The sequence below is a fragment of the Salmo salar genome, chromosome 12 (assembly GCF_965601325.2).
Source record: "Salmo salar chromosome 12, fSalSal1, whole genome shotgun sequence".
NCBI classification, from domain to species: Eukaryota; Metazoa; Chordata; class Actinopteri; order Salmoniformes; family Salmonidae; genus Salmo; species Salmo salar.
In genome coordinates, this window is record NC_138302.1 from 87,780,014 (window position 1) to 87,806,163 (window position 26,150).

Sequence of the window (26,150 nt, forward strand, 5' to 3'; positions counted from 1 at the left end):
TGCACAACAGCATGTGAAATTTATTGTCAATCAGTGTTGCTTCCTAAGTGGACAGTTTGATTTCACAGAAGTGTGATTGACTTGGAGTTACATTGTGTTGTTTAAGTGTTCCCTTTTTTTGAGCAGTGTATATAGTATAAGGCTTTGTCTACTTTATATAGACAATGCCATTAGATTTAGGTCTCAAGTCGTATCCACTTGAAATCACTAGAGTTGAAGCACTTACGTTGAGATTGAAAGACTCCTGCAGCTCAGTCAGGGTCATTTTTTTGTAGAGAATCGTGACATCCTGACGCTCCTCTGCAGGGGATGTGGCCTTTGACATGACAAGACAGAAAGCATAGGCCTACAGTCATGTCTGATGTATTTAAATGTAAATGTATTTAGCCATAATGTTGATCTATTCAAGTTTTTAACATGCAGATGACATGTAGTACAGTATAGTTGATTTCATCCATCTCTATTAGCTGTTTCTTGTTGAAGACTAATTCATTTAATAAGAGGGGGTACATCCACCTCATATGTGTTCCTGTCTCTTTTAACTTCTGTCACAGTTCCATTTCCTGTTGTGACGGGCTGGCACTCACATTTGCGATATCTGTTTCCAGCTCCAGCACTTGCAACATCTCCTCCACCACACGATCATCTTCCTGGGTCAAGTTCCTGTCTTCACGGGCAATCCTCACCATGGAAACCATGAACTGCAGGTAGGCCTCTCGAACCTAAAGAGCCACATGACACATACATGCAAAGATGACCTTGTCTTTTCCAGTGCAATGGCATTAACAGTACATTAATACACAATACTGTTTATGAAAGTACCCTTTTGTAGTTTCCATCATTGAAGTAATACTCTCTGGATGGCATTCCTAGTCCTGGCTGGTCAATCTGTAAAATAAAAACAGACTTGTTAGTTTTCTTACCACCCAATCAGAATGGGGGAAGATTTAATTAAAAAAACACAAGCACTGAACTTTTGGGACATTGCGTATTCAAACACTGTCCTTACGTAGATGATGTGGCGTCGGGAGTCACGGTCATCAGTCCACACATACATATCCAGCAGGACCTTCTTGTGGTAACGAGAGATGAGGGTGGCTAGAGTGTCCTCCAGGCTCCAGGCCTCCTCTGGGATAATACAATTAAACAATTAAACATAAATACAGTACCAGTCAAAAGTTTGGATACAGCTGCTCATTCAAGGGATTTTCTATTTCTACATTAGAGAATAACAGTGAAGACTTCGCGTCTTGTGACGGCCGGCCTCCCAACAACCTGCCCACTTGACCCTATCCCCTCCTCTCTTCTCCAGACCATTTCCGGAGACCTTCTCCCCTTCCTCACCTCGCTCATCAACTCATCCTTGACCGCTGGCTACGTCCCTTCCGTCTTCAAGAGAGCGAGAGTTGCACCCCTTCTGAAAAAACCTACACTCGATCCCTCCGATGTCAACAACTACAGACCAGTATCACTTCTTTCTTTTCTCTCCAAAACTCTTGAACGTGCCGTCCTTGGCCAGCTCTCCTGCTATCTCTCTCAGAATGACCTTCTTGATCCTAATCAGTCAGGTTTCAAGACTGGGCATTCAACTGAGACTGCTCTTCTCTGTGTCACGGAGGCTCTCCGCACTGCTAAAGCTAACTCTCTCTCCTCTGCTCTCATCCTTCTAGACCTATCTGCTGCCTTTGATACTGTGAACCATCAGATCCTCCTCTCCACCCTCTCCGAGTTGGGCATCTCCGGCGCGGCCCACGCTTGGATTGCGTCCTACCTGACAGGTCGCTCCTACCAGGTGGCGTGGCGAGAATCTGTCTCCGCACCATGCGCTCTCACCACTGGTGTCCCCCAGGGCTCTGTTCTAGGCCCTCTCCTATTCTCGCTATACACCAAGTCACTTGGCTCTGTCATATCCTCACATGGTCTCTCCTATCATTGCTATGCAGACGACACACAATTAATCTTCTCCTTTCCCCCTTCTGATAACCAGGCGGCGAATCGCATCTCTGCATGTCTGTCAGACATATCAGTGTGGATGACGGATCACCAGCTCAAGCTGAACCTCGGCAAGACGGAGCTGCTCTTCCTCCCGGGGAAGGACTGCCCGTTCCATGATCTCGCCATCACGGTTGACAACTCCCTTGTGTCCTCCTCCCAGAGTGCTAAGAACCTTGGCGTGATCCTGGACAACACCCTGTCGTTCTCCACTAACATCAAGGCGGTGACCCGATCCTGTAGGTTCATGCTCTACAACATTCGCAGAGTACGACCCTGCCTCACACAGGAAGCGGCGCAGGTCCTAATCCAGGCACTTGTCATCTCCCGTCTGGATTACTGCAACTCGCTGTTGGCTGGGCTCCCTGCCTGTGCCATTAAACCCCTACAACTCATCCAGAACGCCGCAGCCCATCTGGTGTTCAACCTTCCCAAGTTCTCTCACGTCACCCCGCTCCTCCGCTCTCTCCACTGGCTTCCAGTTGAAGCTCGCATCCGCTACAAGACCATGGTGATTGCCTACGGAGCTGTGAAGGGAACGGCACCTCCATACCTTCAGGCTCTGATCAGGCCCTACACCCAAACAAGGGCACTGCGTTCATCCACCACTGGCCTGCTGACCCCCTACCTCTGAGGAAGCACAGTTCCCGCTCAGCCCAGTCAAAACTGTTCGCTGCTCTGGCACTCCAATGGTGGAACAAGCTCCCTCACGACGCCAGGACAGCGGAGTCAATCACCACCTTCCGGAGACACCTGAAACCCCACCTCTTTAAGGAATACCTAGGATAGGATAAAGTAATCCTTCTAACCCCCCCCCCCCCCCCCCCCCGCTTAAAAGATTTAGATGCACTATTGTAAAGTGGTTGTTCCACTGGATATCATAAGGTGAATGCACCATTTTGTAAGTCGCTCTGGATAAGAGCGTCTGCTAAATGACTTAAATGTAATGTAATGTAAATGTAAGACATCAAAACTATGAAATAACACCTATGGAATCATGTAGTAACCAAAATAATGTTAAACAGATCGAAATACACTACCGGTCAAAGGTTTTAGAACACCTACTCATTCAAGGGTTTTTCTTGATTTTTACTATTTTCTACATTGTAGATGTCACGACTTCTGCCGAAGTTGATGCCCCTCCTTGCACGGGTGGTGCTCGGCGGTCGACGTCACCGGTCTTCTAGCCATCATTGATCAGTTTTTCATTTTCCATTGGTTTTGTCTTGTCTTCCTACACACCTATTTCCAATCCCATTAATCATGTTGTGTATTTAACCCTTTGTTTCCCCTCATGTCCTTGTCGGTGATTGTTTGTGATGTTATGTTACGTGGGTTTATGTATCGGTGTGCAACGGGTATATGTTACCCATGTTATTTTGTACTTTGGTTTTGGAGTTTGTTTTTTCATTAAATACTCCAGATTAACCAATTTGGTTTCTCCTGCGCCTGACTTCCCTGCCACCTACATACACGAATATGACAGAATCACCGACCTGCATATTGAAGTCAGCAGGAGAAGATACCCCGGACGGAGAGGTGGAGAAGCGCATCCAGGAGAATGCGGAGAAGCTACACCATCTATGCGTCGCCATGGATTGCGTTGTCCAGAATCTGGACCGCTGGGAGAGACATGGAATTCATCCAGCGCCTCCACCAGCCCAATCGGGGTCTATCCGAAGCGCCCCGTGCCAACCGGAACCCGGTGGCATCAGTCTAGCCTTGCCTCAGGGTTACGATGGGAGTGCTGCTAACTGCCGGGGTTTCCTGCTCCAGTTAGAACTTTATCTGGCCACGGTCCACCCTGTTCCGACTGACCGTGAGTAGAGTTTCGCCCTCGTCTCGTGCCTTACCGGGAGAGCCCTGGAATGGGCCAGCGCTGTGTGTGGAGAAGGAGATGCGGCGTTGGACCATTATGAGGAGTTCACCCGCCGTTTTCGGGCAGTCTTCGACCACCCACCCGAGGGCAGAGCGGTGGGTGAGCGCCTCTACTATGTGAGGCAGGAGACGAGGAGCGTCCAGGATTTCGCCCTGGAGTTCAGGACCCTGGCAGCCGGTACGGGATGGAATCACAGGGCCCTGATCAACCATTACCGCTGCAGTCTGCGTGAGGACGTCCGTCGGGAGCTGCCCTGCAGAGACACCACCCTCACCTTCGACCAACTGGTGGATCTGTCCATCCGGCTGGACAACCTGCTGGCTGCTCGTGGACGTCCAGATCGGGGTCTGGTCGTTCCATCCTCCAGCACCCCCTCTCCTCTTCCCATGGAACTCGGAGGGAGGGTGCACAGGGAGACTGGAAAGGGTTCCCGCTCGTGCACCATGGGTGGCCGCAGAGGTCACACTGCTGGTAGGTGCCGGGTAGGTTCCTCTGGGAATCGAGGTAACAGGCAGGGCGCTCTGGCGCCACCCCAGGTGAGTAGGCACCATTCTCATCCAGAGCCCTCTGTTGCACATATATTTGTGTCTGTTACTTTTTCCGATTTTTTTCCCCCCCGTGTTCCCAGTATAAGGTGCTAGTAGATTCAGGCGCGGCTGGGAATTTCATTGATCAAGCTCTTGCTCGTAGTTTAGGGATCCCCATTGTACCCGTGGATGTGCCTTTCCCCGTTCACACCTTAGATAGTCGACCATTAGGGTCAGGGTTGATCAAGGAGGCCACCGCTCCTTTGAGTATGGTGACGCAGGGGGGTCACAAGGAAAAATGTGTCTTTTCCTTATTGACACTCCTGCGTATCCTGTGGTGCTGGGTCTACCTTGGTAAACTAGTCATACTTTTCTTGGCCACAGAGGGCTCTCACCGGGTGGTCGCGAGAGTGCTCAGGTAGGTGTGTAGGGGTTTCCGTTGGTGCTACTACGGTTGAAAGTCGAGATCAGGTCTCCACCATGCGCATTCCCCCAGAATATGCCGATTTGGCTCTCGCCTTCTGTAAAAGGAAGGTGATTCAATTACCACCCCATCGACAGGGGGATTGTGCGATAAATCTCATGGTAGACACTGCACTTCCCAAGAATCACGTGTATCCCCTGTCGCAAGCGGAGACGGTGGCTATGGAGACATATATCTCTGAATCCCTGCGTCAGGGGTACATTAGGTCCTCCATTTCACCCGTCTCCTCGAGTTTCTTTTTTGTGAAGAAGAAGGATGGAGGTCTGCGCCCGTGCATTGATTATCGAGGTCTAAATAAAATCACGGTGGGATACAGTTACCCACTACCTCTGATCGCCATGGCGATTGAGTTAATGCATGGGGCGCGCTTCTTCACTAAACTGGATCTCAGGAGTGCGTAAAATCTGGTGCGTATCCGAGAGGGGGACGAGTGGAAGACAGCATTTAGTACCACCTCAGGGCATTATGAGTACCTCGTCATGCCGTACGGGTTGAAGAATGCTCCATCAGTCTTCCAATCTTTTGTAGACAAGGTTTTCAGGGACCTGCACGGGCAAGGTGTAGTGGTGTATATCGATGACATTCTGATATATTCCGCTACACGCGCTGAACATGTGTCCCTGGTGCGCAGAGTACTTGGTCGCCTGTTGGAGCATGACCTGTACGTCAAGGCTGAGAAATGCCTGTTCTTTCAACAGTTCGTCTCCTTCTTAGGGTATCGCATATCTACGTCAGGAGTGGAAATGGAGAGTGACCGCATTGCAGCCGTGCGTAATTGGCCGACTCCAACCACGGTGAAGGAGGTGCAGCGATTTTAGGGTTTGCCAATTACTACCGGAGGTTTATCCGGGGTTTTGGTCAGGTAGCTGCTCCCATTACCTCACTATTGAAGGGGGGTCCGGTGCGTTTGCAGTGGTCGGCTGGGGTGGACAGGGCTTTTAGGAAACTGAGGGCTCTGTTTACCTCGGTTCCGGTGTTGGCTCATCCGGATCCATCTTTGCAATTCATAGTGGAGGTGGACGCGTCTGAGGCTGGGATAGGAGCTGTGCTCTCTCAGCGCTCGGGTACGCCATCAAAGGTCCACCCCTGTGCCTCCTTTTCTAAGAAGCTCAGCCCGGCAGAGCGAAACTATGATGTGGGGGACCGGGAGCTGTTGGCTGTCGTCAAGGCTTTGAAGGTGTGGAGACATTGGCTTGAGGGGGCTAAACACCCTTTTCTCATCTGGTCTGACGACCGCAATCTGGAGTACATCCGGGAAGTGAGGAGACTAAATCCTCGCCAGGCAAGGTGGGCCATGTTTTTCACCCGTTTTGTGTTTACCCTCTCTTACAGACCAGGTTCCCAGAACGTTAAGGCAGACGCATTGTCCCGGCTGTATGACACAGAGGAGCGGTCCATGGATCCCACATAATTCCAGCTTCTTGCTTGGTGGCGCCGGTAGTGTGGGAGCTAGACGCGGACATTGAACGGGCGTCACGTGCAGAGCCCGTTCCCCCTGAGTGTCCAGCTGGGCGTCGGTATGTTCCATCTGCTGTCCGCGATCGATTGATCTACTGAGCTCACACGTCACCCTCCTCTGGTCATCCTGGGATTGATCAGACGATGCGGTGTCTTAGTGGGAGGTACTGGTGGCCCACTTTAGCTAAAGACATGAGGGTTTATGTTTCCTCCTGCTCAGTGTGCGCTCAGTGCAAGGCTCCTAGACACATACCCAGGGGTAAGTTACAACCCTTACCCGTTCCACAACGGCCGTGGTCGCACTTGTTGGTGGATTTTATAACCGATCTTCCATCTTCACAAGGTAACATCACGATCCTGGTCTTGTGGATCGTTTTTCTAAGTCCTGTCATCTCCTCCCTTTGCCCGGTCTCCCTACGGCCCTACAAACGGCGGAGGCTCTGTTTACACACGTCTTTCGGCACTACGGGGTGCCTGAGGATATAGTGTCTGATCGGGGTCCCCAGTTCACTTCTAGGGTCTGAAGGGCGTTCATGGAACGTCTGGGGGTCTCCATCAGCCTTACCTCGGGTTTTCACCCTGAGAGTAACGGGCAGGTGGAGAGAGTTAACCAGGATGTGGGTTGGTTTCTGAGGTCTTATTGCCAGGACCGGCCGGGTAAGTGGGCGGAGTTTGTGTCCTGGGCAGAGATGGCTCAGAACTCGCTCTGCCACTCCTCCACTAACCTCTCTCCCTTTCAGTGTGTGTTGGGGTATCAGCCGGTTCTGGCCCCTTGGCATCAGAGTCAGACCGAGGCTCCTGCAGTGGACCACTGGTTCCGGTGCGCGGAGGAAACCTGGGACGCTGCTCATGTCCGCCTTCAGCGCCAGAAAGTGGGCGCAGACCGTCGCCGCAGTGAGGCCCCGGTGTTCACACCGGGGGACAGGGTCTGGCTCTTGACCAGAAACCTGCCCCTCCGCCTGCCCTGCCGGAAGCTGGTTTGTGGGGCCGTTTAAAGTCCTGAGGAGAATGAACGAGGTATGTTATAGGTTAAAGCTCCCTTCTTATTACCGCCATAACCCCTCATTCCATGTGTCTCCTCAGGCCGGTGGTGGCTGGCCCGCTCCAAGAGGCTGAGGTGCGGGAGGTTCCTCTGCCCCCTCTGGACATTGAGGGGGCCCCGGAGTACTCCGTTCGATCCATCCTGGATACGAGACGTCGGGCGAGGGGTCTTCAGTACCTCATGGACTGGGAGGGGTGCGGTCCGGTGGAGAGATGCTGGGTTCTGGTGGAGGATGTGTTAGATCCGTCCCCGAGGCCGGTGTCGACGCGCGGCTTGGGGGGTACTGTCACGACTTCTGCCGAAGTCGATGCCCCTCCTTGCTTGGGTGGTGCTCGGCGGTCGACGTCACAGGTCTTCTAGCCATCATTGATCAGTTTTTCATTTTCCATTGGTTTTGTCTTGTCTTACTACACACCTGTTTCCAATCCCATAATAGGGAAGACATCAAAACTATGAAATAACACACATGGAAGCATTTAGTAACCAAAAAAGTGTTAAACAAATCAAAATATATTTGAGATTCTTCAAATAGCCACCCTTTGCCTTAATGACAGCTTTGCACACTCTCTGTATTCTCTCAACCAGCTTCACCTGGAATGCTTTTCCAACACTATTGAAGGAGTTCCCTCATATGCTGAGCACTTGTTGGCTGCTTTTCCTTCACTCTGCGGTCCAACTCATCCCAAACCATCTCAATTGGGTTGAGGTCGGGTGATTGTGGAGGTCAGGTCATCTGATGTAGCACTCCATCACTCTCCTTCTTGGTCAAATAGCCCTTACACTGCCTGGAGATGTGTGGGTCATTGTCCTGTTGAAAAACAAATGATAGTGGGACTAAGTGAAAACCAGATGGGATGGCGTGTTGCTGCAGACTGCTGTGCTAGCCATGCTGGGTAAGTTTACCTTGAATTCTAATAAAACAGACAGTGTCACCAGAAAAGCACCCCCACACCATCACACCTCCTCCTCCATGCTTCACGGTGGGAACAGCACATGCGGAGATCATCCATTCACCTACTCTGCATCTCACAAAGACAGGGCGGTTGGAACCAAAAATCTCACATTTGGACTCATCAGACCAAAGGATAGATTCCCACCGGTCTATTGTCTATTGCTTGTGTTTCTTGGCCCAAGCAAGTCTCTTCTTATTATTGGTGTCCTTTAGTAGTGGTTTATTTGCAGCAATTCGACCATGAAGGCCTGATTTATGCAGTCTCCTCTGAACAGTTGATGTTGAGATGTGTTTGTTAGTTGAACTGTGAAGCATTTATTTGGCTGCAATCTGAGGTGCAGTTAACTCTAATGAACTTATCCTCTGCAGCCAAGGTAACTCTGGGTCTTCCATTCCTATGGCGGTCCTCATGAGAGCCAGTTTCATCATAGCACTTGATGGATTTTGCAACTGCACTTGAAGAAACTTTCAAAGTTCTTGAAATGTTCCACATTGACCGATCTTCATGTCTTAAAGTAATGATGGACTGTTGTTTCTCTTTGCTTATTTGAGCTGTTCTTACCATAATGGACTTGGTCTTTTACCAAATAGGGCTATGTTCTGTATACCACCCCTACCTTATCACCACACAACTGATTGGCTGAAATGCATTAAGAAGGAAAGACATTCCCCAAATGAACTTTTAACAAGGCACACCTGTTAATTGAAAGGCATTCCAGGTGATTACCTCATGAAGCTGGTTGAGAGAATGCCAAGAGTGTGCAAAGCTGCCATCAAGGCAAATGGTGGCTACTTTGAAGAATCTCAAATATAAAATATATTTTGATTTGTTTAACACTTTTTCGGTTACTATATGATTCCATATGTGTTATTTCATAGTTCGGAAATCTTCACTATTATTCTACAATGTAGAAAATAGTAACAAATAAAGAAAAACCCTTGAATGAGTAGGTGTGTCCTAACTTTTGACTGGTTCTATACAATAAATCTAACATTCAACATCTGGTTGGCAGAGAGTAGACTGACTACCTCTCACACAGACAAGTTTAGATGGCCACTGCCGCACAATTTACAGTGCAGTCATAAATCTGTCTGTGCAGATGCACCAGATGCACTTCTGCGTTGTAAATTCTGTTTGAGAACCTACATTTAATTACACTGGCGGCAGTCAGGTTTAGTGCAGAGAAAAGCGGTCTATTTTAAGAATCAGTCACAGTCCTGATTGGGAAGCTGCCCACTCAACACATCCACCCCCCGTCACTACACCTGACTGCCCTTCAGTAGAGCCAGGGGGGCCCGCCTGGATGACCATGTCACATGTCACTCACAATCATATCACTCATCATTTCAGTTGGTGAACGTGGGACCAGAAGTCCCCACAACAATAGTAAACAAACAAATATTGGACCAACTGGGGACTTTTTGTTAGTCGCCACAAGGTCAAATGCTATTTCTAGGGCATTTAGGGTTAAGGTTAGAATTAGTGTTAGGGTTAGAATTACGTTTAGGAGCTAGTGTTAGTTTTAGGTTCAGGGTTAGGAGCTAGGGTTAGGGTTAAGGTTAGGTTTTGGGGTTACGGTTAGGGTTAAGGTGAAGGTTATGGTTAGGGTTACGATTAGGGTTAGGTTAGGTTTTGGGAGAAGTTAATGGTTAGAATTAGGGTTAGGTTTAGGGTTAGGGGTCAGAGAAAATAGGATTTTAAATGGGACTGAATTGTGTCCCCCCACATGGTAAGTTATACAAGACTGTGTGTGTGTCAGTACCAGCAGTGCTGTTCCAGTCCTCCGAGGCAGCAGGCCAGTCTCCTATGCTGTCAATGAGGAGCATGAGCGGCTGGGAGTCACGCTGCTCTATCAGAGCTATAGAAGACAACACGACACTATTAGCAACACACTGTCAGTCAATCTTACATACAGTACTGTTAATGAATGTTACAGAGTATGCAGCTGATTCCGAGAGCAAACGTCTGTGGAATAATGTTAGTTTGGAGTTTGGTTGAGAGGAGCCCTACTCACTCTCATTCATGCAGGAGCTATAGAGAGTTTTGGCCTTCTTGAAGGCGTCACGGTCCTGATCACTCTCAGTCTCAAAAACTCCTGTGAGGAGACGACCAACAGAAACAAAAATGTACCTCATTCTGTCTAGTGATCTAACACAGAAAGTAGATTTGATCCTGCAAAAAACACTATCTGAGCATAGGTCTCTTTTCCCGCACAATGGCTGACCCTGAGGTTCCTATGGAAACATGTCGCTGTCTGACCTTTGAGCACAATCTCAAGCCTGTCTCTGAGGATGTCGAAGACACTGTGCCGGGAGCTGGTCTCGGGGATGACATGACGCTCCAGCCAGCCCCCACAAGCATATTGGTAGAAGTTCTGACACGGCTCCACCGTCGCATCCATGTTCTGCAAGAGACGAGCGGCTGTGGAGGGTAAAGTCAGCGGAGGACGGATAGGGGAGAATGTGAATAACATAGAAGGAAAGGGAATATTACGATGCAGTTATCTGTTATGTTGATATAAAATTGAGTGATGAATTTTGTTTTTGGAGGACGGACAACCCCATACGCAGGTGGAACTGCTCACCTGCTGTGACGCACTCAGGAGTTGTGCAAACATTGCTGGGGCCAGAACGATACTTCTGCCCTGAAAACATCAAGAAATAAATACTATTGTCATTCCTGGCAGAGAGTAGGAATTTATTAGCAGCAGCATCAAGGGATTGTAGATTCCTCTGCAAATCATTGCTTGATACTGTCTGTCCCTCTGTCTGTCTGTCTGTCTGTCTGTCTGTCTGTCTGTCTGTCTGTCTGTCTGTCTGTCTGTCTGTCTGTCTGTCTGTCTGTCTGTCTGTCTGTCTGTCTGTCTGTCTGTCTGTCTGTCTGTCTGTCTGTCTGTCTGTCTGTCTGTCTGTCTGTCTGTCTGTCTGTCTGTCTGTCTGGTCTCTGAAATGGCTGTGTCAGCAATGACTCTGTTCTCTCGCTTTTGTCCGACACTGCTGATGAGGCAGCAGAGGGAATTAAAAGGGGATCATCCTCTGTCCAGTTTACATCGTACCGTATCCTATAACATATAAACACATACAGTATTTCAACTCAAGTGTCAAGACTCACCCTCAGTGACTGAGCTCCTTGACACACCAGGTATATTGGACCGCTCTGCATTGGAGATAAAAACACATTAAAAACACTTGTTCAGAGCAGTTACTGTACCTAGTACACACAGGAGGTTGGTGGCACCTTAATTGGGGAGGATGGGCTCGTGGTAATGGCTGGAGCAGAATAAGTGGAATATTATCAAATACATTAAATACATGTGTTTGATGCCATTCCATTTGCTCCGTTACGGCCATTATTATGAGCCTTCCTCCCCTCAGCAGCCCCCACTGCAGTACAGTAGGCTAGAATGCATTTCCTAATTTTATTCTGAAAATTGGTTGCCTATTTATGCCTCAATAGATTTCACAAAACACTCTGGAATAGTTGTCAAAAGATGCTAATAAAGTTTTCTGTTACTCTCCTATTTTAATAACCTACTGCTTGAATGTGCTTTCAAACAATACTAATCATAACATAAACACCAGAAACATCACTCGTTATGGTATTTCTTCAGCCATTTCCAGTGAGGTCAGTGTAATTAGTGGAGGTCAAACTCTATTTTTATTTTGATGGTAACTGGGTTGAGCCTACCTCTCAGAGCCGATGTGTAGAGGACTATCAGTCCAGCTAGGGCACAGCTGACCAGCAACAACAGCACAGACAGCCCAATCTCTGCAACAGTCCAATGACGCTTCCCTGGTTTGGTAGATTTTTCCATGATATCCATTTGGCTTTCGGATTTGCCCATTCTCAGCTCTCCGGGCTCTCTGGAAAAGTAGTGTGGAGAGTGACCGGAACGGGGTACAGCCAGAGAGCCTGCGGTGCGTCCCTGTGTGTGAGTGGGCTGTGTAAACTGATGCAGTGCAACGCCAGTCGCTCAAGTGACCTAGAGCGAGTGAGAAAAACATAGTTGAAACTTTGACTTATCTCTTCTCCATATGAAAGTGTCTCCTTTCTATGCTAGTAGTCTAATCAATCACACACTTCCATGGTTCCATTACTGCGCAACATTGTAATGAAATGATTTTGCGTGTCAAATACATGGTGTTCCCTTTGGTGCTGTGATGTGGTATTAAACCAGCCTTAGCTGACACTGCATGACAAATTGTGATCTCGGGTGGGGTACTTCGCTATTTTCAGAAAATTACGAGGTTGGGACATAACGTAATATTTGCTAAATTAGACTTGAGACATTTTTTGCCTTGCAAGTGGCCCTTTTAGGCCTATGTTAGATATAACGTTGGTTTCTTAAAGCATTTTTAATGGAATTATGCATTTGTGCATTTAGATTTAAAAAAAATTATAGACCTAACTGAATAGGTGTAATGTGGCCCTTTATAATTCTACAGTTGGCTGTATACTTCTCTACAACATGCTTCCAGAGCAAAATTTCCTATTCATCGCAATGTTTTATTTGAACACAATATTGCAAATGAGCATTTCTGGGGAACAAACCCTGAATTACTAATACCTTTCGGCATCACTTTGCATCTATTCACTTATCGGCACCTGTTCCTCCTATACCAGCCTCTTCCAATACCAGCCTCCTCCAATACCAGCCTCCCCCAATACCAGCCTCCTCCAATACCAGCCTCCTCCAATACCAGCCTCCTCCCATACCAGCCTCCTCCCATACCAGCCTCCTCCCATACCAGCCTCCCCCAATACCAGCCTCCCCCAATACCAGCCTCCTCCCATACCAGCCTCCTCCAATACCAGCCTCCTCCAATACCAGCCTCCTCCCATACCAGCCTCCCCCAATACCAGCCTCCTCCCATACCAGCCTCCTCCCATACCAGCCTCTTCCAATACCAGCCTCCTCCCATACCAGCCTCCTCCCATACCAGCCTCTTCCAATACCAGCCTCCTCCCATACCAGCCTCCCACAATACCAGCCTCCAACCATACCAGCCACCTCCAATACCAGCCTCATCCCATACCAGCCTCCTCCCATACCAGCCTCATCCAATACCAGCCTCATCCAATACCAGCCTCCTCCAATACCAGCCTCCTCCAATACCAGCCTCCCCCAATACCAGCCTCCCCCAATACCAGCCTCATCCAATACCAGCATCCCCCAATACCAGCCTCCTCCCATACCAGCCTCCTCCAATACCAGCCTCCTCCAATACCAGCCTCCTCCAATACCAGCCTCCTCCAATACCAGCCTCCTCCCATACCAGCCTCCTCCCATACCAGCCTCCTTCAATGTCGTCTCAAATAAAACTGTGAAGGACCTCAGCGTTACTCTGGACCCTGATCTCTCTTTTGAAGAACATATCAAGACTGTTTCAAGGACAGCATTTTTCCATCTACGTAACATTGCAAAAATCAGAAACTTTCTGTCCAAAAATGACGCAGAAAAATTTATCCATGCTTTTGTTACTTCTAGGCTGGACTACTGCAATGCTCTACTTTCCGGCTACCCGGATAAAGCACTAAATAAACTTCAGTTAGTGCTAAATACGGCTGCTAGAATCCTGACTAGAACCAAAAAATTTGATCATATTACTCCAGTGCTAGCCTCCCTACACTGGCTTCCTGTTAAGGCAAGGGCTGATTTCAAGGTTTTACTGCTAACCTACAAAGCATTACATGGGCTTGCTCCTACCTATCTTTCCGATTTGGTCCTGCCGTACATACCTACACGTACGCTACGGTCACAAGACGCAGGCCTCCTAATTGTCCCTAGAATTTCTAAGCAAACGGCTGGAGGTAGGGTTTTCTCCTATAGAGCTCCATTTTTATGGAATGGTCTGCCTACCCATGTGAGAGACGCAGACTCAGTCTCAACCTTTAAGTCTTTACTGAAGACTTATCTCTTCAGTAGGTCCTATGATTAAGTATAGTCTGGCCCAGGAGTGTGAAGGTGAACGGAAAGGCTGGAGCAAAAAACCGCCCTTGCTGTCTCTGCCTTGCCGGTTCCCCTCTCTCCACTGGGATTCTCTGCCTCTAACCCTATTACAGGGGCTGAGTCACTGGCGTACTGGTGTTCTTCCATGCCGTCCATGGGAGGGGTGCGTCACTTGAGTGGCCTGAGTCACTGACGTGGTCTTCCTGTCTGGGTTGGCGCCCCCCCCTTGGGTTGTGCCGTGGCGGAGATCTTTGTGGGCTATACTCGGCCTTGTCTTAGGACGGTAAGTTGGTGGTTGGAGACATCCCTCTAGTGGTGTGGGGGCTGTGCTTTGGCAAAGTGGGTGGGGTTATATCCTGCCTGTTTGGCCCTGTCCGGGGGTTTCATCGGATGGGGCCACAGTGTCTCCTGATCCCTCCTGTCTCAGCCTCCAGTATTTATGCTGCAGTAGTTTATGTGTCGGGGGGCTAGGGTCAGTCTGTTACATCTGGAGTATTTCTCTTGTCTTATCCGGTGTCCTGTGTGAATTTAAATATGCTCTCTCTAATTCTCTCTTTCTCTCTTTCTCTCGGAGGACCTGAGCCCTAGGACCATGCCTCGGGACTACCTGGCATGATGACTCCTTGCTGTCCCCAGTCCACCTGGCCGTGCTGCTGCTCCAGTTTCAACTGTTCTGCCTGTGGCTATGGAACCCTGACCTGTTCACCGGACGTGCTTGTTGCACCCTCGACAACTACTATGATTATTATTATTTGACCATGCTGGTCATTTATGAACATTTTAACATCTTGACCATGTTATGTTATAATATCCACCCGGCACAGCCAGAAGAGGACTGGCCACCCCTCATAGCCTGGTTCCTCTCTAGGTTTCTTCCTAGGTTTTTGGCCTTTCTAGGGAGTTTTTCCTAGCCACCGTGCTTCTTTCACATGCATTGCTTGCTGTTTGGGGTTTTAGGCTGGGTTTCTGTACAGCACTTTGAGATATCAGCTGATGTACGAAGGGCTATATAAATAAATTTGATTTGATTTGATTTCAATACCAGCCTCATCCAATACCAGCCTCCCCCAATACCAGCCTCCCCAATACCAGCCTCCTCCCATACCAGCCTCCTCCAATACCAGCCTCCTCCCATACCAGCCTCCTCCAATACCAGCCTCCTCCCATACCAGCCTCCTCCAATACCAGCCTCCTCCAATACCAGCCTCCCCCAATACCAGCCTCCTCCCATACCAGCCTCCTCCAATACCAGCCTCCTCCAATACCAGCCTCCTTCAATACCAGCCTCCTCCAATACCAAACTTCCTCCCATACCATTCTCCTCCCATACAAGCCTCCTCCCATACCAGCCTCCTTCAATACCAGCCTTCCTCACATACCAGCCTCCTCCAATACCAGCCTTCCTCCCATACCATTCTCCTCCCATACAAGCCTCCTCCAATACCAGCCTCCTCCCATACAAGCCTCCTCCAATACCAGCCTCCTCCAATACCAGCCTCCTCCCATACCAGCCTCCTCCCATACCAGCTCCTCCCATACCAGCCTCCTCCAATACCAGCCTTCTCCCATTCCAGCTTCTTCCCATACCAGCTTCCTCCAATACCAGCCTTCTCCCATACCAGTTTCCTCCCATACCAGTTTCCTCCAATACCAGCCTCCTCCCATACCATCCTCCTCCAATACTAGCCTTCCTCCCATACCATTCTCCTCCCATACAAGCCTCCTCCCATACCATGTCCTCCCATACCATTGTCCTCCCGTACAAGCCTCATCCCATACCAGCCTTCCTCCCATACCAGTTTCCTCCAATACCAGCCTCCTCCCATACCATTCTCCTCCAATACCAGCCTTCCTCCCATACCATTCTCCTCCCATACAAGCCTCCTCCCATACCAGCCTTCCTCCCATACCATTGTCCTCCCGTACAAGCCTCATCCAATAACAGCCTGTTGCACACTTCCTCTAGATTACTTCTATTAGGAGTGACAGGAGGCAGGGCTGTAAATAAGAGGTTCATGTCGCTGTGCCCCAGTAACTCCTCTTGATGAATACTCATGGGCACATGTCTGGCACTGCTGTGATGGATGACTGGGGGGAGAGAGGAGGGGGGAGGATGGAGGGGGAGGATGAAGAGGAGGGAGGATGGAGGGGAGGGAGGGGAGGGAAGATGGAGGGGTAGAGGAGGGGAGGATGGATGGATGGGGAGGATGGAGGGGAGGGAGGGAAGATGGAGGGGTAGAGGACGGGAGTATGGAGGGACAGGATGGAGGCGGGGGAGGATGGAGGGGGAGGGAGGATGGAGGGGTAGAGGAGTAGAGGATGGAGGGAGAGGATGGAGGGGAGGAAGGATGCAGGAGAGGGAGGGTGGAGGGGGAGGATGTAGGAGATAAAGGATGGAGGGGTAGAGGAGAGGATGGAGGGGGAGGATGGAGGGGAGGATGGGGTGGAGGGCTAGAGGAGGGGAGGATGGAGGGGAGGATGGAGGGGTAGAGGAGGGCTAGGAGGAGGGGAGGATGGAGGGCTAGAGGAGGGGAGGATGGAGGGGTAGAGGAGAGGAGGATGGAGGGGGAGGATGGAGGGGAGGATGGATGGGAGAATGGAGGGGTAGAGGAGGGCAAGATGAGGGGAGGATGGAGGGGGAGGATGGAGGGGAGGATGGAGGGGTAGAGGAGTGGAGGATGGAGGGAGAGGATGGAGGGGAGGAAGGATGCAGGGGAGGGAGGGTGGAGGGTGAGGATGTAGGAGATGAAGGATGGAGGGGTAGAGGAGAGGATGGAGGGGGAGGATGGGGGGTAGAGGAGGGCTAGATGAGGGGAGGATGGAGGGGGAGGATGGAGGGCTAGATGAGGGGAGGATGGAGGGGAGGATGTAGGAGATGGAGGATGGAGGGGTAGAGGAGAGGATGGAGGGGGAGGATGGGGGGTAGAGGAGGGCTAGATGAGGGGAGGATGGAGGGGGAGGATGGAGGGCAAGATGAGGGGAGGATGGAGGGGGAGGATGGAGGGGTAGAGGAAGGCTAGATGAGGGGAGGATGGAGGGGGAGGATGGAGGGGGAGGATGGAGGGGTAGAGGAAGGCTAGATGAGAGGAGGATGGAGGGGGAGGATGGAGGGGTAGAGGATGGAGGGGTAGAGGAGGGCTAGATGAGGGGAGGATGGAGGGGAGGATGGAGGGGGAGGATGGAGGGGGAGGATGGAGGGGGAGGATGGAGGGGTAGAGGAAGCCTAGATGAGAGGAGGATGGAGGGGGAGGATGGAGGGGGAGGATGGAGGGGTAGAGGAAGCCTAGATGAGAGGAGGATGGAGGGGGAGGATGGAGGGGGAGGATGGAGGGGTAGAGGAAGCCTAGATGAGAGGAGGATGGAGGGGTAGAGGAAGCCTAGATGAGAGGAGGATGGAGGGGGAGGATGGAGGGGGAGGATGGAGGGGTAGAGGAAGCCTAGATGAGAGGAGGATGGAGGGGGAGGATGGAGGGGGAGGATGGAGGGGTAGAGGAAGCCTAGATGAGAGGAGGATGGAGGGGTAGAGGAAGGCTAGATGAGAGGAGGATGGAGGGGGAGGTTGGAGGGGGAGGATGGAGGGGTAGAGGAAGGCTCGATGAGAGGAGGATGGAGGGGTAGAGGAAGGCTAGATGAGAGGAGGATGGAGGGGGAGGTTGGAGGGGGAGGATGGAGGGGTAGAGGAAGGCTCGATGAGAGGAGGATGGAGGGGTAGAGGAAGGCTAGATGAGAGGAGGATGGAGGGGGAGGTTGGAGGGGGAGGATGGAGGGGTAGAGGAAGGCTAGATGAGAGGAGGATGGAGGGGTAGAGGAAGGCTCGATGAGAGGAGGATGGAGGGGTAGAGGAAGGCTAGATGAGAGGAGGATGGAGGGGGAGGATGGCATAGTGTTGTATGTTGGAGGAGCTGCAGGTCTTCACTGCCCAACTCTAATAGACTGGCAGGAGCTGTCTGTCTCTATTTCAGAGCTGCGTGTCTCTGTTGCATTGGTCTGAAGCCGAAAAAGAAAGGAAATTCACAGGCGCACCACAATGCCTACTCCACCCACGCTCTACCAAGGTTTCGGTAATAATAATAATAATAAGTAATTGATATTTTTGAAATATATTTAGATATTGCATATTTGATATCTAATAGTGATTTGATTGTATTGTCATCATCAAGGACCTTTTTCTAAATCAGTTTTCTCACTAATGGTGGTGCTCATTTATGCATTCAATTCCGTTGATATACGTCTTGGAGAATAGATTAGATTTAGTCATCTAGAAAAGAGTCCTTCTATTTAGGCCATGAGCCATGAGACATGCGCAGCGTTTCACTTAGTGAATGAGAGCAATGATGCAGTGTTATGGTGTGGATCTGTATGTGTCAAAAGGAAACCTTCGGGTGGAAAATGTAATGGATTAAAATGTTCCTTTCTCTAAAGATATTTTGTCATTAGTTTGGATGACATGTTCGGTGATTGGTACCATAGCTACTTCTCTAAACTCTCACCTCTGTGCCAGTGATTAGTGCCTGTGTGTCAGGTCAACAGTGTGAACAGTGTACGGACAGTCTAACATACTCACGTCTACACATATTGCTTTGTTTAGAACTGTATAATTACATAGAAAATATAACATTGGAATATTTCAACTATTTTGAATTGTTGTCTAGTAGTTTGCTAAAATTACATTTCAGGTGGCTTTGGAGGTATTTGTTGGATGCACAAACATAGCATTCATGGTGGAAATAATCCTTATGGTAGTCAAGACGCATGATACAGTTTTCATTCAAAATAGAACAGAAAAGTGTTATCTGACTGGGAGAAAAATGAGACATATATTTTGTAATCTAAATTAAATGACTAGCAAAGATCTTACAAATGAGACTCCAGTTTAAATCCTATGAAAAGCTGAAGCTATGAAGGTATACCTGTGTATGAACCTGTCCTGGTACAAGGTGTTCAGAGGTGTGTAGCGAGGAAGTGCCTGTGAGTGCTCCTTACCTGTATCTGGTCAGTAGAACTCCCTGAGACGTCCCTTACAGCAAGCTGTAGTTCCCAGACACCCCTACTGAGCTGTCACCCAGAGCTGGTGTGTGGAGAAATGAGGCTGTGGAACTGGATACTGGAGAGAGACTATCTGGTCCAGTTCGCAGCTCAGGGAGTGTGTGTGAGAGAGAGAGAGAGAGAGAGAGAGAGAGAGAGAGAGAGAGAGAGAGAGAGAGAGAGAGAGAGAGAGAGAGAGAGAGAGAGAGAGGGGGGGGGGGTGAAAGAGTGAGAGATGGAGGGAGGGGAGGGGTATAGGGAGAGATGGTAGCAGGCTGCCAGTGAGATAGTGACAGTGATAATAAGAAATCATGAGGAGAAGAAGACTGTTGGGAGGGGGACAGAGAGAGAGAGAGAGAGAGAGAGAGAGAGAGAGAGAGAGAGACAGAGAGAGAGAGAGAGAGAGAGAGAGAGAGAGAGAGAGAGAGAGAGAGAGAGAGAGTGACAGTAAGGGAGAGCGAGAAGCAGAAGAGAGGATGGGAAGATCGCAGTAGGCATCAGTTTCCTCCTCAGTGTTTCATTTCCTCACAGAGGTTTCTATTGAAGGTCCCCAGCTGCTGAGTGAATCAGTGAAAAGGACAAAGGGATGCTGAGAGACGGGAAGCTGCCTGGGAGAGCAACTGGAGAAAAGCATTGGCTTACAGGAATCTGCGGAGGGAGTGTAGGGAATGTAATATTGTCTCTTTCGTGTCCCAGGCCGAATGAGCAGGTTAAAACCATGTTGCCCCTCTCATGGATCTACCCTCCAGCCCCAGCCCCAGCCCCAGGGAGGGCACTACTGCTTGGGGGAAGTTAGTTAGCTGCTGCCTGGTGCCGCTGCTGGCTGAGACATGAACCCTGCCCTGGTGTCAGATTGAAATGGCGTGGCGCCCAGGCTCATTATCAGGCTGATTAACCACAGTAATGAACTGATATTAGAGAGAGAGAGAGACACTGTGACCAACTAACATCCTTCTTCATTCACAAGGTGGCACTGAAAGAAATAGGCTACATAGTGCATATGGCTGGGGGAGTGTGAAACAGACAGACAGCTATAGGAACTAAATGTATGAGATATCACAGCAATATTTGTATTCCATTCCATTAGAAATGGGTCCTTGTGTCAAATATTCTATTGTTAGGCCCTGAGCCTGGGAAATCTAATTTTGCAAATTAGCTCATAATTCTGGAATCATTTAGTTGGAGGGAATGTTGTTCCTATAACTTAGAAATCATTCAACCCCCAAGTGACAGAACCATTGATAGCTACATGAATAAATACACTGAAACTCTCAGAAGGATGATGTGCTCTATGCATTCAAGACTTTATTGAAATGTGATGGTCTCTTTTCGCTAAGATTTCCTGAACAGTCTTGATTTCAGGTTCAGCGGGAAAGAAGGGGCCAGGACTTCATGCCCTGGGTAAGTGTCCCCATTTCCTAACTTCATAATTACATATGGTAACTCAGTTAAACAATACAGTGTACATGTGTGTAACTGCTAACTTAATAGAGAGGACCGCAAACAGCTGGTGAAGAACAGTACAGGTACAATGTCTGGCTGCGTCCACACAACATTTTAATAGTTCAAATGAAGTGTTCAGGGAGTCGTGACCTTTGTTTTTCAGTAGCCAACTAGCAGCTTATTGATATGTACTCTATTGTATGTTGATAGTCGTCTTAGGGATAGCAAGCTGTTTACCAGACATGGCTTGTCATTCTTGTTAATCCTTATATGGCTGATTGTCTGATTGTCTGGATGCTCTCTGTACTCCACCTGTGTATGAAGTGGAGACTGCTCCCAGTGCTCGGCAAAGGCGTGTGCTAATTTTATTCAAGTGCAGGAGCTCAAATTCAATCATTAGAGATGAATTCAAAGTGTTTAAGGCAGTGTATGTTTGTGCTTGCTCAGGCAGTAAATTAATGCTTTACTGTCTAAATGATTAGGAACTTTGAAAAACAAGCTTTGAAAGCTTTTTAATTAGGCTATTAGGAATGAAGTCAAGTCATGTTTTTGATGGAGCAGCTAGCATGAGTTTGCTAAAAGCCTGCTGCACTAGCACTCTCATTTGATCTGAATTGTGTTGGGAATTGCAGATACTGTAGGTCTCTGGGGGAAATTGAAAGATTGGGACACCTGGATTGTAGTATAAATGACACTTGTTGTTTTTATCAAGAACATACTGGACATTTATGTCTCTTTAATATAACAAATCTAAATTATATCATTTTCATTTCCATATAAAATGTCCTCTGTTTTGCACATTTGTGATGACTGTTTTTTTCCCCATCATTTATCTTCCTATACTAGGAATGTATTTATTTATTTATTTATTTATGTCACCATGTTCCATTTCTTTTTCTGGAATTTGTTTATTTCTTGCTGGAACATACAGTATATTACATAAGCCTATGATAATGGTTGTAATAATCAGTTGCAGATTTCACATTTTATGCTATTTATTAATTATATCCCTGCAGAATTCTAAAGGATTATTGCTCTGAATGTCCACAGCCAACACACCATATATGAGCTTATCATTGCATAACTTTAGAATTAGCATTGTTTTAGATGTGAATCCCATTAAGTCATGCTGTCACTAAATTGATACGATCCCACATTAAAAAAAATACATTGAGTCCCATGTCTGTCAAACATGATTTGTCTCTGTAGACAGGTCCAAACAAACGAGTGTTCTGGGGTTACGTAAGAACGATTACCTCCATGGTTAAGAGCTGGGTAAAATAAACCCATTAATTATGGTTTGACAGGAGTGGATGTTGAGCCTGCCTGCCTGCCTGCCTGCCTGCCTGCCGGCCTGCCTGCCTGCCTGCCTGCCTGCCTGCCTGCCTGCCTGCCTGCCTGCCTGCCTGCCTGCCTGTCTGTCTGTCTGTCTGTCTGTCTGTCTGTCAGTCTGGTGTGACAGCATTAGTCCCTACAGACTGTAGATTCATGGGCTGATGGTCACCCCTGATGTTCTTGCTCTGCTGTGATTAACCACTAGGTTGTTCCTCTACAGATTTACTGCTGTCTAATAGTACATAGAGACACATGGCTCTGCAGGTTTGTCAACTCACATAAAGCCCTCATAACAAGTCCTGGTCAGCATACAGTTGAAGTCGGAAGTTTACATACACTACGGTAGGAGTCATTAAAACTTGTTTTTCAACCACTCCACAAATGTATTGTTAACAAACTATAGTTTTGGAAAGTCGGTTAGGACATCTACTTTGTACATGACACAAGTAATTTTTTCAACAATTGTTTACAGACAGATTATTTCACTTATAATTCACTGTGTCACAATTCCAGTGGGTCAGAAGTTTACATACACTAAGTTGACTGTGCCTTTAAACAGCTTGGAAAATTCCAGAAAATTATGTCATGGCTTTAGGAGCTTCTGATAGGCTAATTGACATCATTTGAGTCAATTGGAGGTGTACTTGTGGAGGTATTTCAAGGCCTACCTTCAAACTCAGTACCTCTTTGCTTGACATCATGGGAAAATCAAAAGAAATCAGGCAAGACCTCATAAAAAACATTGTAGACCTCCACAAGTCTGGTTCATCCTTGGGAGCAATTTCCAAACGCCTGAAGGTCCCACGTTCATCTGTACAAACAATAGTACGCAAGTGCAAACACCATGGGACCACGTAGCCGTCATACCGCTCAGGAAATAGACGCATTCTGTCTCCTAGAGATGAATGTACTTTGGTGCGAAAAGTGCAAATCAATCCCAGAACAACAGCAAAAGACCTTGTGAAGATGCTAGAGGAAACAGGTGCAAAAGTATCTATATCCACAGTAAAACGAGTCCTATATCGACATAACCTTAAAGGCCGCTCAGCAAGGAAGAAGCCACTGCTCCAAAACCGCCATAAAAAAGCCAGACTACGATTTGCAACTGCACATGGGGACAAAGATCGTACTTTTTGGAGAAATGTCCTCTGGTCTGATGAAACAAAAATAAAACTGTTTGGCCGTAATGACCAGCATTATGTTTGGAGGAAAAATGGGGATGCTTGCAAGCCGAAGAACACCATCCCAACTGTGAAGCACATGGGTGGCAGCATCATGTTGTGGGGGTGCTTTGCTGCAGGAGGGTCTGGTGCACTTCACAAAATAGATGGCATCATGAGGAAAGAAAATTATGTGGATATATTGAAGCAACATCTCAAGACATCAGTCAGGAAGTTAAAGCTTGGTCGCAAATGTGTCTTCCAAATGAACAATGACCCCAAGCAAACTTCCAAAGTTGTGGCAAAATGGCTTAACCTGTCTGGGCTAGGGGGCAGTATTTTCAAAGCCGGATGGAAAACGTACCCAATTTAAACAGGTTACTACTCAGGCCCAGAAGCTAGGATATGCATATTATTAGTATATTTGGATAGAACACACTCTGAAGTTTCTAAAACTGTTTGAATGGTGCCTGTGAGTATAACAGAACTCATATGGCAGGCAAAAACCTGAGAAAATTCCAAGCAGGAAGTGGAATGTCTGAGAATTGTACTTCTTTTGATTCTCTATCGAAGCTACAGTGTCTGTGGGGGACGTTGCACTTCCTAAGGCTTCCATTGGCTGTCTAAAGCCTTCAGAAAGTGGTTTGAGCATTTTCCTGTCACTGGGAAGATAATAGGAGCTCAGTTACTGAGTGGTCTACCTGGCAACAAAGGGATTGTATATGCACGGTCATGCGAGCACACCGTTCCTTCTTTAGCTTTTTGAATTAATATGCTATTGTCCGGTTGGAATATTATCGCAATTTTACGTTAAAAATACCATAAAGATTGATTTTAAACAGCGTTTGACATGCTTCTAAGTACGGTAATGGAACATTTTGACTTTTCGTCTCTCGTTCCACGCTCGCGCGTTATGTCTTTGGATAAGTGATCTGTACGCACGAACAAAACGGAGGTATTTGTACATAAATATGGATTATTTCGAACAAAAATAACATTTCTTGTGGAAGTAGCAGTCCTGGGAGTGCATTCTGACGAAGATCAGCAAAGGTAAGATCAGCAAAGGTAACCCTAACCCTAACCCTAACACTAATTCTGAGTTTAGGTTGCACCGAACTTGGCGGGTGTCTGAATAGCTCACCGTGATGGCTGAGCTATGTACTCAGAATATTGAAAAATGTGCTTTCTCCGTAAAGCTATTCTAAAATCTGACACAGCGGTTGCATCCCGGGGTAGTCTATCTATAATTCTTAAAATAATTGTTATGTATTTTGTCAATGTTTATGATGAGTATTTTTGTAAATTGATGTGCACATTCACCGGACGTTTTGGTGGGAATACATTTTCTGAACATCACGCGCCAATGTAAAATGCTGTTTTTGGATATAAATATGAACTTTATCGAACAAAACATACATGTATTGTGTAACATAATGTCCTAGGAGTGTCATCTGATGAAGATCGTCAAAGGTTAGTGCTTCATTTAGCTGTGTTTTGGGTTTTATTGACACATGTCCTTGCTTGGAAAATGGCTGTGTGATTATTTTTGTCTATGTACTCTCCTAACATAATCTAATGTTTTGCTTTCGCTGTAAAGCCTTTTTGAAATAGGACAATGTGGTTAGATTAATGAGAAGTTTATCTTTAAAATGATGTAAAATAGTGGTATGTTTGAGAAAGTTGAATGTTTGATAAAGTTTTTCAATTTGCCGCGCTGATATTTCACTGGCTGTGTCCCGCAGGTGGGACGCTAGAAGTTAAGGACAACAAAGTCAAGGTAATGGAGTGGCCATCACAAAGCCCTGACCTCAATCCTATAGAAAATTTGTGGGCAGAACTGAAAAACCGTGTGCGAGCAAGGAGGCCTACAAACCTGACTCAGTTACACCAGCTCTGTCAGGAGGAATGGGCCAAAATTCACCCAACTTATTGTTGGAAGCTTGTGGAAGGCTACCCGAAACATTTGACCCAAGTTAAACAATTTAAAGGCAATGCTACCAAATACTAATTAAGTGTATGTAAACTTCTGACCCACTGGGAATGTGATGAAAATAAATAAAAGCTGAAATAAATTATTCTCTCTACTATTATTCTGACATTTCACATTCTTAAAATAAAGTGGTGACCCTAACTGACCTACGACAGGGAATTTTTACTAGGATTAAATGTCAGGAATTGTGAAAAACTGAGTTTAAATGTATTTGGCTAAGGTGTATGTAAACTTCCGATTTCAACTGTATCTCTCCAGGCCCACAACTACCTGATATGATTTCTCCTTCTCATCATGGTCTCTCCAGGCTTTCTTAACATCTCTCTCCTGGTTATGATTATTGAGTGTCTGTATGGGTGGTTGTACATTAGTATGCATTGCCTGTTAGGTTGTCTTTCCTTTTACAAACGCTGTCTGCGCAGTCTTTAATCCCTCTCTCACTGAGGCGAAACCCTAGAGCATAATTACTTTGATGATAACCAGCCATTTGTGAAGACAGAGAGTTCTCCTCGTGAGGGTCATTGAGTAGCAAGGATAATGTTTGTCTAAGTGCGACTGTTCTTGTACGTGCATTTGTGTGTGTATGTGTTTGTGTGTGTGCGTGTGTGCGTGCGTGCAAACATGTGCATGTGTATATATTTTGTATTTGCCTGTGCTCTGCAGGTATTTGTTTCTGTGTGTCTGTTGTATTCCAGTGGCAATAATTCAATACTTTGTAGAGCCACCTTTTTCAGCAATTACAGCTGCAAGTCTCTTGGGGTATGTCATTTTGGCACATCTAGCCACTAGGATTGTTTCCCAATCTTCAAGGCAAAACTGCTCCAGCTCCTTCAAGTTGGATGGGTTCAGCTCGTTTACAGCAATCTTTAAGTCATACCACAGATTCTCAATTGGATTGAGGTCTGGGCTTTG

General features: G+C 47.6%; 1 protein-coding gene across 1 annotated transcript in view; it reads right to left on the reverse strand.

The window, feature by feature from the left end:
- Positions 1-19,521, reverse strand: part of LOC106565710 (membrane metallo-endopeptidase-like 1) — a 30,748-nt gene extending 11,227 nt beyond the window's left edge. Inside the window, exons 1-11 of the mRNA XM_014133112.3 lie at positions 19,269-19,521; positions 12,023-12,317; positions 11,447-11,491; positions 10,920-10,979; positions 10,595-10,756; positions 10,350-10,430; positions 10,098-10,193; positions 1,010-1,128; positions 823-888; positions 588-722; positions 227-316 (exon numbers count right to left, since the gene is read on the reverse strand). Coding sequence (XP_013988587.1) covers positions 227-316; positions 588-722; positions 823-888; positions 1,010-1,128; positions 10,098-10,193; positions 10,350-10,430; positions 10,595-10,756; positions 10,920-10,979; positions 11,447-11,491; positions 12,023-12,179 — 1,011 coding nt within the window. The 5' untranslated portion in view covers positions 12,180-12,317; positions 19,269-19,521. The remainder of the gene's footprint in view (positions 1-226; positions 317-587; positions 723-822; positions 889-1,009; positions 1,129-10,097; positions 10,194-10,349; positions 10,431-10,594; positions 10,757-10,919; positions 10,980-11,446; positions 11,492-12,022; positions 12,318-19,268) is intronic.
- Positions 19,522-26,150: the final 6,629 nt, after the last annotated feature.